The following is a 15,247-nucleotide window of genomic DNA, read 5'->3' on the forward strand; positions in this document are numbered from 1 at the left end:
ACAATGTGTCTCAAAGTAATTTGGTTGCAACTGTGTTGCAACATCATTTGGTGACAAGACTAAAAAAGAGCATGAGAAGGGGAAAAAGGGAAGGAGTGTAACTAAAAGGAGGTCATGTCAGCCAGCAGGTGGCCAATAGTCAGTCAAGCAAACAAGCAGACATCCTCACAGCGAGTGAAGCTGTTTTTTTAATTGAAACTTTCCATATTAATGGCATACCTCTGAAAGCCATTTTTCCTCTCCTCCAACTTCTCTCTTCTGGGAACAGACTTTTGAGCTTAATTCATAATTAGGTTAGAGGCCATTGGGGAGAGGGGCTGTCATACTATTTGCCCATATTAACATATTATGGAACGTGTTCAATTTTGTTGGTTTAAACAAGGAGCTTTTATGCCTGCTCTTGAAGTATCCATGCAACTATTATGGTTATAACAGGAATGCCAAAGATATTTCCTAGACAAGGTGGATGAGAATATCTTTTATTGGACCAACTTCTGTTCGTGAGAGAGAGAGAGAGAGAAGCTTTCAAGCTTATCCAGAGCTCTTCTTCAGGTCTGGGCTACAACACCACTGCATACAAAGATACTTCCTGAATTTTCAGGTTTCTGTAGAAGCCAGGAATGTGTTATTAAAAGCCAGAGCTCAATATTTAATGTTAATAGGAAACTTTACGAGAAGTTGTGTGCTGCGATCAACATACACGGTTAATATACTGACGTGCTGTTAAAAGAAGAAAACTGTTTTGGCACTAATATTAAATGACTGTAGAATGCCTGTTTGCAGTGTTATTGTAGCCATGTTAGTCCCATGATATTAAAAAAACAAGGTGGGTGAGGTAATATCTTTATTGGACGAACTTCTGTTGGTGAAAAACTTTCAAGCTACACAGAGCTCTTCTGCTGGTCTGGAAAAGGTACTCAGAGGCCACATTTAACTACAAAATTAACTTGACCTAACTTACACGGGCATACAGCTACCGCAGTAATTACATCACTTGTGCGTGTCTACACTTTGCTCCTTTTGTCAGCAGTGCACATCCTCATCAGGATCGCTTGTATCAATTGCATTGTTAGTGTGGGGCATTATGGGATGGCTCTTGAAAGCCAGTAACAGTCGACATAAGCAATGCAGCGTGTACACTGACATTGCGTCAGCCCAGCTACATTGACCTTGATTTTATGCTGCGTGCGGAGGTGGAGTTAAGTCGGCATAATGGGGCAGTTAAATTGCAGGGAGCAAAATTTAAGTGTAGACACTTCAGGCAAGTCTACACTACAAAGTTAAGTTACACTGACCTACAGCCACTGCAGTTCGGCATGTCCACACTAGCGCCTTCTGTCGGTGGTGCGCGTCCTCATTAGGAGCGCTTGCACCAATTTAATTATCAGTATGTGGCACTGTGATGCACTGACAGCGGGAGGTCCAGGCAGTGGAGCTCTGGCTGTCAGCCACCGGGGCTGACACCTGGAACAGTTGACGCAGTATCTACACTAACACTGCATTGACTTAACTACATCAACCTAAGTGCTACACCTCTCGTGGAAATGGAGTTATTAGGTCGGTGTAGTGGGTGACTTACACTGGTGGGAGCAACACTGTAGTGCAGGCAGCTTACATTGACTTAACTCTATAGTGTAGACCAGACCAGTGTGTCACAGCTAAATACAAGGCGGAAGAGATTGTTAAGCAAAGCAGTTAACACATATTCAAAGGACCATTCAAGGCAAGTGGTCCATTGATATCCATGCAATCCTAGGACAAAAAAGAAGGGAGTGTGTGTGCGCGCATGCGGATTATAACCTATATCTCATTTACACTTTGCTGTTAAAGGTGATAATGAATTTATGCAGTCAGTACCTGTCCAAGACTTCCCCATATCTTTGCTTGAATGGAAGGATACATCTGTTTCTCATTTATTGTCATTGTTATAAGCTTATCAAGAATAGCTGTGACTCGCTGGCGTTTAGCATCATCATTGTGCTTACAGAATCGGACCAGATTCGACAACCAGGGAGTCATATATTCCAGGCAAAGGTGTTTCAGTTCAATACCTGAAATCAAAAATTAATGTTATTGTAACAGAAGGCCATTGATAGTCTCTTCTCTTTACATGTGCAGAATTATTTGCAAGCACTTTTCTTTACAATTTTATTGTCCAAAGATAAAGTCTAGGTACCTAGACAAAAAAACTGTAAAAGATCAGAAATAGGATTATTGTGTGAAAGGTAAAGCTTTAAAAAGAAACATACTGTTCTAGTGACATCCACAACATACATCTTTAGAAAGCTGGAAAGAAGAGTGACATCTTAATTCATGCTGAAGAAATGCAAGAGAAAGGGGCTCAAAGCTCGTAAACACATTAATATTAAGAATTTACATAGTACTTTTCATCTGCAATGTGCTTTCAAAACGTTAATCTTCAACACCCTCATGAAGTAGGTATAATCCCTATTTTACACATGAGGAAAGAAAGGCAGCTATGTTCCAAGATACAGCCAAGGTTAGAAGAGAATCAGACCCTGGATTAGAATTCAAATTCTGTGTGTCTCTTTTAGATTATTAACAATGTGTGTAGAGGAAAGATCCTACATATCTTTTGGGCATATATTTTCTAGACTTCAGAGTTTATCACCAACGTGGAACTCCGATTGTGATTTGTGTTTATTTCTGGTGAATTTGTGACACTAAAGTAACCCTCACCAAAGTAATCATTGTACACAACTTTCAGAAGTGATGTGGAAGAGCTAATATACAGTAAGATGTTACCTAAAAAGCATTATCATTGTAAACCACTGAAACCACTTGTACAATTTGTCTTATGTTAATATCAAAAAGTCTAAAGAATGTTTTAGACATTGATTCTATAAAAAAAGAGGGCACTGTTCAAACAGTTCTGTGAATGAGGTAATCTTGTCTTTACAATGTCCTCCATACGAGCAGATTCCAGTCTATATCTTGACACTGCTTGGTTCCAGAGCACTTCACCACTTGCTGATTAGGTCACAGATATAATGGCTAAACTTGAAAAGCACCTGCAGATGCTTTAGGCTGCATTTCTAATTGAAGCCTACTGTGCTAATGGACTGACTCAATAACATGAGAACATTTATTAACTCTATAACAGAACTGAAAAGCTTGAACCGTTTCAAATTCAGTGTTAGCATTAGAGAAAATGAATGCTACTTACTAGATTTGCTAAATCCAGAAATACACTCTTCCAAAAACTCTAAGGTAAGGTGTGGCTCATTAGCTGCCAGAGTCTTACTAATTGACACAATAAAAAGGGTGTTGTTGGCAGGGATACACAGACCTGAAGTCTCCAGTAACTGGCCCTCAATCTTTAAATTAAAAGTACAGGTTAAGGCACACAGAAGATTATAGGCAGCAGACCTGCAACAAAACATAAGTGATGCAATTTAAATTTTTTTCCTATGCATCTAAAAAAATGTGTACACAATAAATAATTCCATTAAAAACAGTACAAGAGCGGTATTAATGTCTCTTAAAATTCAGTCTAGTGTTGCCATGCCAACAGGGGCGGCAGTTTTGTATAATTTTGATGGTGCCCAGAACAGGTCTAAGTTCTCCTCCCACACCCCCCAACCCCCGCCCACACACCTGCCTGGTAAGCTGATACATATTCTTTTAAATAATATACAAATGGATGGGAAACAATAAGTGATTAACAGTTTCCCTATATTGCACCATGTAGGGTGGAGGGGTGAGGGCTCTGGGGTGGGGCTGGGGATGAGGGGTTTGGGAGGGGCTCAGGGGTAGGGCAAAGGGTTGGGTGTGGGGGGGCTGAGGGCTCTGGCTGTGGATGAGGGGTTTTGGGTGCAGGGATTCATGGTGCGGGGGGGGGCTCAGGGCTGGGGCAGAGGATTGGGGGGCTGAGAGGTTTTGGGTGCAGAGGTTCATGGTACAGGAGGGGGCTCAGGGCTGGGGCAGAGGATTGGGGGGACAAGGGCTCTGGCTTGGGGTGGGGGCTCTGGGGTGGGGTTGAGCTGGGGATGAGGAGTTTGGGGTGTGGGAGGAGGCTCAGGGCTAGGGCTTAAGCTCCTTCTCCTAATAACCCTCTCTGACAAACTGAAAGAGTATCACTGAAGGGCTCCATGTCTAGTTACTCTTGGATGCAACAGATTAGAATGATATGTAGGGGGGAGGGAGGAAGGAAGAGAAGAGGGCTACCAAGCAAAAACCTGACCCATGGTTTTTCAGACCCATATAAAATCATTGTGTACATTTGAATTTAGGTATTTTTGAGATTGTGACTAAAACCAGTTCATCCTCAGAAAATCTCTCCTTAAATATTGCACATGTAACATTGAAGTGCTTATGTCTTACACAGGTACATTTTACACAGTAATGGCAATAAGGCAACTTTAGAATTCTCCTATGCATTAAAATGAATGCAGGAAATATTGTCACCTTTTTCCCCACAGAGAACAACATATCCTATAAAAATTAAATGGCACATGTCTGTATATTATACTGTGTCTATATAGGTACATACACATATACAAAGCTGGCTAGGAACTGGAATTCCCATTATAAATTCTGAAATTTCAAAAAAATATTCTTTCCAAAATTGAAAAACTGAATTTTTTTAATTTTTCACAGAACAGGAATTCCAAATTCACAGACCTTTTTGAAATGTTTGAGGTCCCCCCGAAAATCCTGCACTCTGGGGAGCCTGGAAGCTGGGGATTACAAGCAGCTGGGAGCGTGAAAGCCCCGCTTCTGAGGTAGTCCACCTGATAGGTTGGGAGCCAGGGACCCTGAAGGCCTCGACTTTGAGGCAGCTTTTCTGGAGGGCTGCCAGAGATCTAGGTCTTCTAGGCTCCCTGTCAGCAGATTGCAGAGATGCTGGGGAGCTTGGAAGCCTGGCCTTGTGGGCTGCTGAGAGCCCAGGAAGCTCCCAGACTCTCAGTGCCTTGTCAGCCTGCCAGGTGACTAACCTGGTAAGAAACCAGGTAGGCTCGTGAAAGAAACCTGCCCAGCAAGCAGGGTTCCATAGCAAACCTACCTGCTTTCTCTCAGACAGGGATGTTTCCATAGAACATTTTGATTTACATGAACCTGCCTCTTCCACTGGAAGAATGCTCAGTTGGAAAGTTTCCAGCCATCTCTAATATGTATCTTCCTATTGTTTATTCTGCTTTCTAGCTGCAAAACAGCCATTAATGCCCCAAGACTGAATTCTAGTTTATGTTTTTAAAAACAAAGCCAGGAGAAAGATGTGAAGAGTTTTAGGATGAGATGAGTAAAGTGAACTGGCATGCAAACAACCATACGATATTTTGTTACGCAATCTCATCCTTCAAAATTGACTTTTTTTTAACAACGATAAAGAGATTTTTTTAGAATAAGAATTAAGACTTCCAAAACTTTTACAGTTAACCTAGTATAATTTATGCTTCATTTTCCCACCATGGAGTAGTTGATCTTTCTTTGGGAAATATTAATGTTACTCCTAGATACATTTCAAGTTTGCGAAACTTTGGTGAAAGAATAATTATGTTTGCTGTAAAACACTTACTAAAATGGGGCAACCTTAGAAATAAATTAGCACACATTTTGGTCAAGGTAAGGGTTAAGAGATCTCTACCGTAAACTAGGGTCTGAGCTTCCCAGGTTAAGCAATGCTATATTCAGTAGTGTTCCAGGGACATCCTTTGGACGGATTTTAGTATGTTGTGGGATGGAGTCTGGTTGTGACAGCTCCCATCGAGTCCGTATGTGAATGATGGACTGCACGATGGCTTCGCACTCCTGATGCATGAAGGTGAGTGGTGTGCCTTGGTTGGCAATGGTTAAGGTGAACTGATTCTCATCAACTAGACATATCTCCTCAATCTCAGAGGCATAGTAAATGTCATTTAGAAATACTGTCTGTCCCAGGACTCTTGTTCGATCTGCTGATGTTACCTGCACAGCGGTAGACCCAACCTTAGAAAGGAAAGAGAAAGTATACCTTAGTAGCTGTAGCTAAGAATATGAAGAATGAACAAGATCTGTTATCACCAGTGTTATGCATGAACTATATTGGTCATGATTTCTCCCTAAGACTTCATGACAGTAAAATAGCATGCATGTCTATAATGCCAAATTATACATAGCAATTTGGTAGGAAGGGTGTTAAATGAGACTTACTTTAATAGAAACTTTGGTGTCTTTGTGGGCCAGTTTGAGAGCATTGTGGAATACTTTCAAGTCTTCTTCCAAAGCCAAGGTAGCAGCTGGAAGTTTCTGCTGGTCATGTTCAATGTGTTCTGCCAATTTCCCAGGAGAGTCTATGAAAATAAGCCTTTTGCTGCCTTTCAGGCCTGTCAGAAGCCTCTCGTGGTATTTGGTGTATTCCCTTACCCAAGAGTTGCAATTGTAAATATAAACTGCTGAGACATTTTCATAAGCAAAGCCTGGAAAAACTACAAACCACTTGGAAAGGAAGTCTGTTTTAAAGCGATTGCTGGGCCCGGCGTGAGTGAGGTCCACTACAATCTCATATGGCTTAGCATAGTATGGCTTCAAAGTTAGAAGAACATGGTATATCAATAAATCACCATTGATCTGACCTGTTTTGAACCTAAGAAAAATAAGAAAAAACATTTCACATGTTGTTCCATGATTTCTCTTGGTTACAGTAGGGGGAAAAAAAATAGATTTAGCTTGCATGTAATCCTATACCAACTCCAGATATTCCAAAACAATTGTACTGGATCTGCAGAGACCATGTAGGCAATAGGCAAATAGCATCTGTTACCATTAAGCTGTAGCTCATATTGGATAACACAGTTTAGATTCTCTCTCTACAAAGTAAAGGGGCAACATTATCTCAGCAAGGATTCCTCATCAAACTCCAATGTATACACTTTTCCACACTTGCAAATTACACCCATGTTGAAACATAAAAAAGGTAATTTAGGATAGTGACGCTGCCCTAATTAAGCATCTTCAGGCACTTCCATTACAAATCCTCCTTTGAAGGGTTTGTAACTCACACACTGCATTTGCTGTAGGTTGGAACTTGGCATCCGACTGCCTAATTGGATGTAAGAGTGGCCAAATGACTAGTATAAATGTGCTTGTTAGATTTTCTGAAAACAACTAAATCTTTCAGATAATTTAAGGCAGTTTCTGATTTGTGTAGTTTTTAAGTAAAGCTGCTCTGCATCTTGAGAAGGACAGTCACCTTCCAGAATTAATCTAGAAGATTTTTAACATGGCAGGTATAACTTTACGAGGTACCATTAACCCAAATTATAGTCAAAGTCCACAGTAGCGTGTGGAAATCTGAGACACTTCTATTTGCCTCCAGCTTCTCTGTGCTGCCATTACCTGGACTCTTCTAGCAAAGCTGGAGATTCTGTAAAGACAGAATTCACACAAATACATGCAATAAAAATAAAAGTTTAACAAATACTGATTGCACTGGAGACACCATTTTTATATAACGTGTAGGAGAAATAATCTGGCATAAAGGTAAAACATATATGGTGCAGCAAGTAGAGAGTCTCTGCCCTAAGGACAGAATTTTTTTTTCTATTGCACTTCCTGTCATTTTGAGAGCTAATTTGAGCAAATTGGTGCTTTCCTCCCCCCTCTAACATGTCATGGTAGAGTTGCAGTGGAAAGGAAGTGTGTCATCTCTGTGGTTTAGTTTTTTGAGTGAGGAAATACAACTACATATTTTAGTTAGATTCACTTAAAAAAAAATAAATCACCATCTTCTAAGTCCATTTGTTTTATATTGCTGGTCGGTTGAATCCCAAGAAAAAGATCAAGAAACTGCGTGGTTAAGTAATAGAATAATCTGAAATTCAACTCTGAATTTGACCATACTTCTGGCAAGGTAGGTCCATATTTGCTTTCTTACACTTTGCTTTTGAGTTTGTTAGAATTTGTAATGCAAAAAATGTTTTTACACAACTTCACACAAGCCACTACAATACCCCTGACAACTGCGATCAAGAAGTGAAATACTATCTTTTCCCAACCAGTCTATTTAGCTTGAATACAGGAAACTTACTAAAAATACAGATGTTATACTATGTTAAAGGGAGTTTATATTTCAGAGTCTGAAGAAAGCATTAAGAGTGTCAGTCACTAGTTAGCCCCGTTTTGCCTATGTATTGTAGATCTTACTATATACTAACAGAAGATCCTATCTATACCTAAGCATGAAGGGATAAATTAAAGAGAAAGATAACCTTTAATGATCAATTCCTTTGCTTTTGTGACTTTAAATAAAACCATTAACATTTTGTCAACAAAGTTTGTTTATTTTTAACAGTGCATCTGGTCTGGAACACTACAATTAACAGTGGGCTCATTGTACTGTCAGTGGAAGTATGCAGAAGCACTGTTGCAATTGTGTAATGGAAACATTAGGTGTTTGAGATTCTTCCATTACAATATTGAATGGAACAGTACGGGGCAGACCCATCTCAAATGGCTCAAAATACCTAAAAAGGGTAGTTCATTCTACTAGGGAATAATTTACATGTTTTACTTCAGCTTTCTCCCTCTACTTTTTTGCCACGTTACAAGGCATCTTCTACAAACAATCGGAACCATTTTGAGATAAAAACCTCACCCCCCTGCAGCTTATATCACAAGCTAGTTTTCAGCTCAGTTTGAAAAGGAGGAACTTTACCTTACCTCAGAACTACAGTCTAATTTTAACTTAAATATGAACTGCAGAGAAAAACATTTGTGCCCTTTACTACTTCTTTATGATGCATGAAGCCAAACCCCAACTCAATCTGTATTTTTGTGTGTGTGTGGGGTTTGTTTTGTTTTGTTTTGTTGTTGTTTTTTTTCACAGTAGACATACCAGGAATATTAAGTCCTTACTTCCCTCACTTTCTGGAGGACCCTGGCATCTCTAAAGGACATCACTATTCAGCTTCTGCAAAGATGCCAAAAATCCTTTAGCAAGTTCACTTTTCTACACATTTGTGATTCAATGCATTAGGTACTATGGTAGTTATGTTACAACTTTTGACTATAATTAAAAAGTAAATAGATCTTTTCTAAGATGCTTTGTTTGAGTGGAAGAAAAGGTATTTTGTTCAGCAGAATAATCTTTAAAGCAGTAGTTTAAATACACATTTGTGAGAACAGTCATAATATTTAGTCATTCCAATTTAAACAGAACATACTATATAATACTGGAATAAAATTGTGCAATTTGAAATATTCACAAGTAAAACCAGGTAAACTAGGTAATAATAAGGATGATCACCTCTAATTTCAGATATCTTTCCCAAGTATGCAATCTGGAGGAAATTACATCACTGACACAAAATCAGCAGTGTATCTGAGGGTTGCAAATGCTGCAATCCAAAAAAAATCATGTTAATTTTCATACTTTCATTATTGTTTTTGTATGTTGGTAGAATTTAAGTATTCCAATGAAGACTGGGTGGATCCCATTTTGCTAGGGACTGTAGAACCACAGAAAGTCCCTGCATGCCCCAAACGATTTATAATATAAGGCCTTCAGTCTTGCAAAGAGCTCTATACAAGGTCAGAAGCCTGCTGGAGATCAGCTTCTTGAAGAATAAGGACCCAGGTTACAACAGATAGACCAAAAAAAACCCCCAAAACCTACATATGGGGAAAAAGAATGGAAAGACAATACCAGAACACACTAAGCATTAGGCATAGTGCATCACCTGCTTATTTTGTTAGTATTAATTTTTTAAGTCAAAGTCTTTAGAGCAGGTATACTTGGAGGTGAGCAGTCTGTCTTCTTGCCAAATTCTATGGCTGAAGATGATGCACAAATTTGAATACTGTGCAATTGTAGAATGGAAACATGCAGTTGGTAACAATGTGATTTGCACAATCTCTCATATTTCAGTGAAAACATTTTTCGCATTTTAGTGACGCTACTACTTCTTATATCTTGTGTAAGAAATTCCAGATCACTTTTCCTTATTCATCCCCATTTCAATCCCCAAAAGAAATAGACTATACTTAAAATACTTTGTTTGGCACTATTATAGACATTTCTTTTATCTATGTAACGGATATGAAAGAAACTCGGACACTGTCAAGCTGGGCTTTTGCACTGTCTGCATTACAAACTCAATCCCCTTCCGGCAGCATGACTGCCTCCAGTGCTTGGTTCAAATTTGTCAGTTGTAATTAAGAATTAAAATAAATGCAGCTTATATTCAAGCTAATATGAATGCTTCCTGCACTAACATCCATACATCTAGATTACAGAAAAAGGGCACAATTCTTTTTTAAAAAGCCCATAGAATCATCAGTAAATCAATAAAAATACTGTAAACTCAAAAAAGAGACATCAGTTTGCTGAAAATTTACTAAAGAAGATGCCTGGCAGCTGCATTCAGTCTTTAATGGATTAATATGAGCGGATACAGTAACTTACTGCTGTCATCTTTAAGATTGTGTAAAATTGGTATCTTCTTTTTTTGTTTTTAAACATGGCTACATTTCCTCCCCTTTAAAATTACTTCATTACTCATTCAGGAGAGTAGGAGGTGGGAACAGGCTATAAATATTCCTTAGATCAGAGGTTCTCAAACTGTGGTCCACGCATCACTGGTGGCCTGTGAGCTCCATTCAGGTGGTCTGCGGATAGTTCCCTCTAAGGTGTGCACCTGGGCGGCTGCACACGAGAGAATGAAGGGCCACCCACGTAATTAGTGGAGCCGTGAAGGCGGGACGCTACTAATTAGGTGCCTGGACCCTGGAAAACACACACCTAAGGTGAGGTGGTGGCCTTCGGGGGAATAGGGGTAGATGGGAGCGGGCAGTGGGCAGAGAAGAGGGGGTGGGGGGGAATTTGGGATGTGCAGGGCTGCGGCAGCCAGAGGAAGAGGTGACTTTCCCCAGCTTCAGGGCTGCGGCTGCTGGGGAGAGAGAGCCCTCCTTCCCAGCCCCAGCTCCAGCTCGGAGGGCTGCTGCGGTGTGGGAGAAAGGACACATCAATCGCATTAGAAAGGTAACAGCATGGATATAAAAATATGAGTTGTGTGCTTTTATTTGTAGAAAAACCTAATTAAGGTTTTTTATATAGCGCTTTTATCGAAAGTGCTTTATAATAGTTAGCTAAAGGTACAAACATCTGGAAAGATCATTAAGTGGTCCACCGAGATCCTCAGCAATTTTCAAAGTGGAAAAAAAAAGTTTGAGAACTACTGCCTTAGATTGTTTTCTCCTGTATTTCTAAAAGCAGAAGTGATTGATTCAAAGGTGCAACTTGCTCAGCTTTAAAGAGAAGGAGCTATGACAGTATTCACTCATTTGCATGCATAGAATCATAGAATATCAGGGCTGGAAGAGACCTCAGGAGGTCATCTAGTCCAACCCTCTGCTCAAAGCAGGACCAACACCAACTAAATCATCCCAGCCAGGGCTTTGTCAAGCCAGGCCTTAGGATCAGATTCCACCACCTCCCTAGGTAACCTATTCCAGTGCTTCACCACCCTCCTAGTGAAATAGTGTTTCCTAATATCCAACCTAGACCACCCACACTGCAACTTGAGACCATTGCTCCTTGTTCTGTCATCTGCCACCACTGAGAACAACCGAGCTCCATCCTCTTTGGAACCCCCCTGCAGGTAGCTGAAGGCTGCTATCAGATCTCCCCCCTTCTCTTCTGCAGACTAAACAAGCCCAGTTCCCCCAGCCTCTCCTCATATGTCACGTGCACCAGCCCATGAAACATCACTCAGTAATTTGAAATGTCCTTCCTCCCCCGAACTTTTCTTCATTTTCTTTTTTTCGCCTTAAGTCTGTAGAAATCTGTTCAATAATACTGAAGACCAAACACAGGAACACCTACTCTTCTGGAATTTAAGTAGCTACACGCTTCATAACATGCCCAAAATGCATGAAGTCAAGTTACTGCAAAGAGAGAGTTGTCTAACTGTAGATATAGCATCTGCCTAACATTTCAACAGAGCTCCAATTCAAACCTTCAACATCAATACAGGCATAGAATTACTAAGCTAATACTATATTTTTATATTTTTACAGGTAGCTACCGGATATGAACATGAAATTGACAAGGCGCTGTAATTTTGCTTTTATTGTTGCGATCATCTTTTTATTGTGCTTGCAAATCAGAGCAAACGACACTGACCGTCCCCGGTTTACAAATGAGAGATATTTGGGTACCATTACCCAAAACATAAGTGAAAACCAGAGTATCACTGAAGCCAGTACAAATTTTATTACGCAAAACACAGATTACAATGGGGAGTCAACTACTACTTTTGAAACACAGACAGCCGCCTTTCAATCAACATTTGGTCAGGAACAGTCAACATTTTCCCCTAGCTTTCATCTTACTTCTGCAGTTCAAGACCCTTTGACCACCACGAAGACCCAGATTACAACAAAAACTGAACATTGTGAAGAAAAGAATAAATCTCTGATATTAATTTGTTTTATTATAATAGCAGTGCTTGTTCTTGCTTGCACATTTCTATTTCTGTCAACTGTGGTAATGGCAAACAAGGTATCGTATCTCAAAAGATCTAAAGAAGGAAAGCGCATGCCCAGAAGTAATGGTGATTTTCTGGTTAGTAGCAGTTTATGGCCAGCTGGATCAAATACATGGCAGAGGAAGTCTAAAGAGCTAACAGGGACTGACTTGATGATGCAAGACCTGATATCAGAGACAGCTAACACAGTTCAAAAGAAAAATGCAGTTGAAACAACTGAGAAACTAACTAGGGGAAGAGCTAATGATCAGAAAAATGAACAAGCCTCAAAACCATGTGACAGCATCGTAACCAATTTTATAGTTGAGATTTAAATAAAGCTCAGATTCCTAACAGAGACGACATTGTAGCCTTGAAGTAACATAGTGCCACACAGGAGAACCAGGTTCACATCCTGGATTTGGTTTTCCACTGCATAACAATGGGAACTCTAGGCAGTAGCACACACAGCTCCATAGGAAAGGAGCACCCCAACTTGTGTGCAATCAACCTTTCAGTCATTTGAAACAGTACCCTGCATTGTTTTAAAGGGAGACCTCTCCATTAGTGCTTTGAAAGAAACTGGTGGGCAATGGAGCTGAGTGGGGATAAAGCAACAAAATATTTAGGATATTAGGGCTGCAAAAGGAACCCCACAAAGGCCATGGGGACGGACCAATAGCCTAGTAGGTATAGAATCCGCAGAGTGCTATTTATGGGTATACGATTACTTTTTTATTTTAAATGAAGCTCGTTTCTCTCTGATGTAATCAGTGACCCACAAACCAGTAAGTTAGAAGACCACTCTGATACTGCTAACAGAATTCTCAAGAGCTCCTCAGCACATTTTTGTAGATCAGAGGTTCTCAAATTGTGGTCTGTTGATCACTGAAGGTATGCAGAGAGCTGGCTGATCACATGGTGCTATCTCCTCCTCGTTGCCATCTGCTTAATTATATTAAGAAACAGTTAAAAATAACTAACATGCAGGCAACTGCTGTAGTTGTTAGAGAGATGCTGCATGATGAAAAATGGGAGGAGAGGGCCAGGAATGGGGAAGTGTTCCCTCAGACTAACTCTATACTAAGATATGCTCTGGATTGTGAAGAAGTTTGAGCACCCACATACTAAGTGTTGTGTGAGTCAACCTCTAAAAAACTAGCATTTTCAGTTACTTATGCTGGCATTTGTTTGGCTGCAACTAACTTTAAAGCAAATATATTGTACTGTCAAGATACGATTTCTGCTCTTGTTCTTTCAAAAACCATAATACAAGCCTATCTTGCTTTTGAACTAATTTAAAGTCAACTGTATTTGCTGAGCTTTAAGTTTGTGCAAAAATATATAAAGCTTGTTTTATACGTAACATGGTTGCAGTAAAACTCTTTCACTTGGTAACCCCAATAAAAACGTACAATAGATTTTGAAACAATCTGACTCATTCATAATTATGGTATATAATAGATTGGGGTTTCTATTGTAAGGAAACAACTTCTAGAATATTAATTCTCCAGAATGTTTACTAAGGGCAAAATTACGTCACTCTGGAGAGTGAAAAAGAAATGCACTTAAGTAGTTTTTTTTGTTGTGGATTTGCTTGTTTATAAGAATGAAGATGAAATTTTATTACTTTCATCTAGCTTACTTTATCCAGAAGATTAATACAATGAAACCCGCAGTAAGGACCACCTACCAAGAACTACTCTAACATAAGACCATTACTATGAAGTATCCCTAAAGATTTCTTTGAGTACCACTTCAACTTTTAGCTCCTCTAAGCTGGTCTTTTGAATGAATGTTTGTAACAGGTTTCACTATACTAAAGATTCACTACCCTGAGGAAACTGGAGAGACTTCTTATTTGTGCGCATTATTTCTACACCTAAGCACAGATGAACTGCTTCACAAATACGTCAGTTAATCCTTGGGATCTTGAAAAAAACAAACTAGCAATTTCAACATTTTCTTTGTTGCTCTGCAGATTAAGCTAAAACAGTCTACAATTGTGTCAGCAGGGCACTTCAACTTGTAAAATGGAAGTTAGTCATTGGGCACAATAATGCAACATTTGTATATATCAAGATACTCATAATTTCACTAATCATACTTGCATATAGATATGTGATAAAACATTTAAGTCACACTTCTTCAAAATATGTACTCCCAACTGATTAATATTTGTATTGCCACAAGAGAAGAGATATTGCTGAGGAAATTTTTCCTCTTTCCAGAAATATGGATGGACATATAGCAATTAAACATCTGTATTGGGACAGGACATAGAGGCCTCACCCAGGTTACTTAGCCATTCTGCTAGGCACTGTAGAAACACAGCAAATAATTATCCCTGCCCCCAGACAGCTTGGAATCAAAATACCTGTAATATTCGGTCAGAGACACTCTAAAGTAGGTAAAAAAACATGAGGATGCACAGTGATTCAGGTACATTAGTAGATTGCTTACAGGTACGTTATCGTATTTTTCCTGTGTGTTTAAAACAAAATTCTGAGAAAATATGAAGTCTTGCAAAAATAATTTATGAGACAGGTATTAAAAGATGCCTTAGAGGAGCTACCTAAAAAGTTATTTTCAACTAGGACAAATTCTCCAGTTCTGAAAATGAACTGATATGCAGGCTTGACCTTTAGTCTAAGAAGCGGCATATAACTAGGTCTGTTGAACTGGTTTGTCAAGTGTTAAAAAACTACACACTGATGGTATCTCCTGAAAACTAATGGATTGGCCTTTCCAAACTCCCCATACATTTCCTATCTATAATG

General features: G+C 39.5%; 2 protein-coding genes across 10 annotated transcripts in view; one reads left to right on the plus strand and one right to left on the minus strand.

Moving 5' to 3' along the window:
- Window positions 1-15,247, minus strand: part of NF1 (neurofibromin 1) — a 170,623-nt gene that overhangs the window by 36,335 nt on the left and 119,041 nt on the right. For all 9 annotated transcript variants that reach the window (XR_012155355.1, XM_073315123.1, XM_073315122.1 and 6 more), the window contains 4 exons: window positions 6,154-6,586; window positions 5,609-5,949; window positions 3,188-3,390; window positions 1,858-2,051 (listed from right to left, as the gene is read on the minus strand). Coding sequence is in view for 8 of the 9 variants with exons in the window: in XM_073315123.1 (XP_073171224.1) it covers window positions 1,858-2,051; window positions 3,188-3,390; window positions 5,609-5,949; window positions 6,154-6,586 (1,171 nt within the window). In the remaining variant the exon portion in view is untranslated. The remainder of the gene's footprint in view (window positions 1-1,857; window positions 2,052-3,187; window positions 3,391-5,608; window positions 5,950-6,153; window positions 6,587-15,247) is intronic.
- EVI2A (ecotropic viral integration site 2A) lies at window positions 7,610-15,004 on the plus strand. Its single transcript, XM_073315128.1, has 2 exons — window positions 7,610-7,852; window positions 12,019-15,004. Exon 2 carries the CDS (start codon window positions 12,032-12,034, stop codon window positions 12,800-12,802), a length of 771 nt encoding a protein of 256 aa, XP_073171229.1. The 5' UTR covers window positions 7,610-7,852; window positions 12,019-12,031; the 3' UTR covers window positions 12,803-15,004.

This window comes from Lepidochelys kempii, chromosome 17, assembly GCF_965140265.1.
Source record: "Lepidochelys kempii isolate rLepKem1 chromosome 17, rLepKem1.hap2, whole genome shotgun sequence".
Classification (NCBI taxonomy): Eukaryota; Metazoa; Chordata; order Testudines; family Cheloniidae; genus Lepidochelys; species Lepidochelys kempii.

Excerpts from the sequence above, each read along its gene's own strand:
- EVI2A (XM_073315128.1), top strand. The coding sequence starts at position 12,032 with ATGAACATGAAATTGACAAGGCGCTGTAATTTTGCTTTTATTGTTGCG.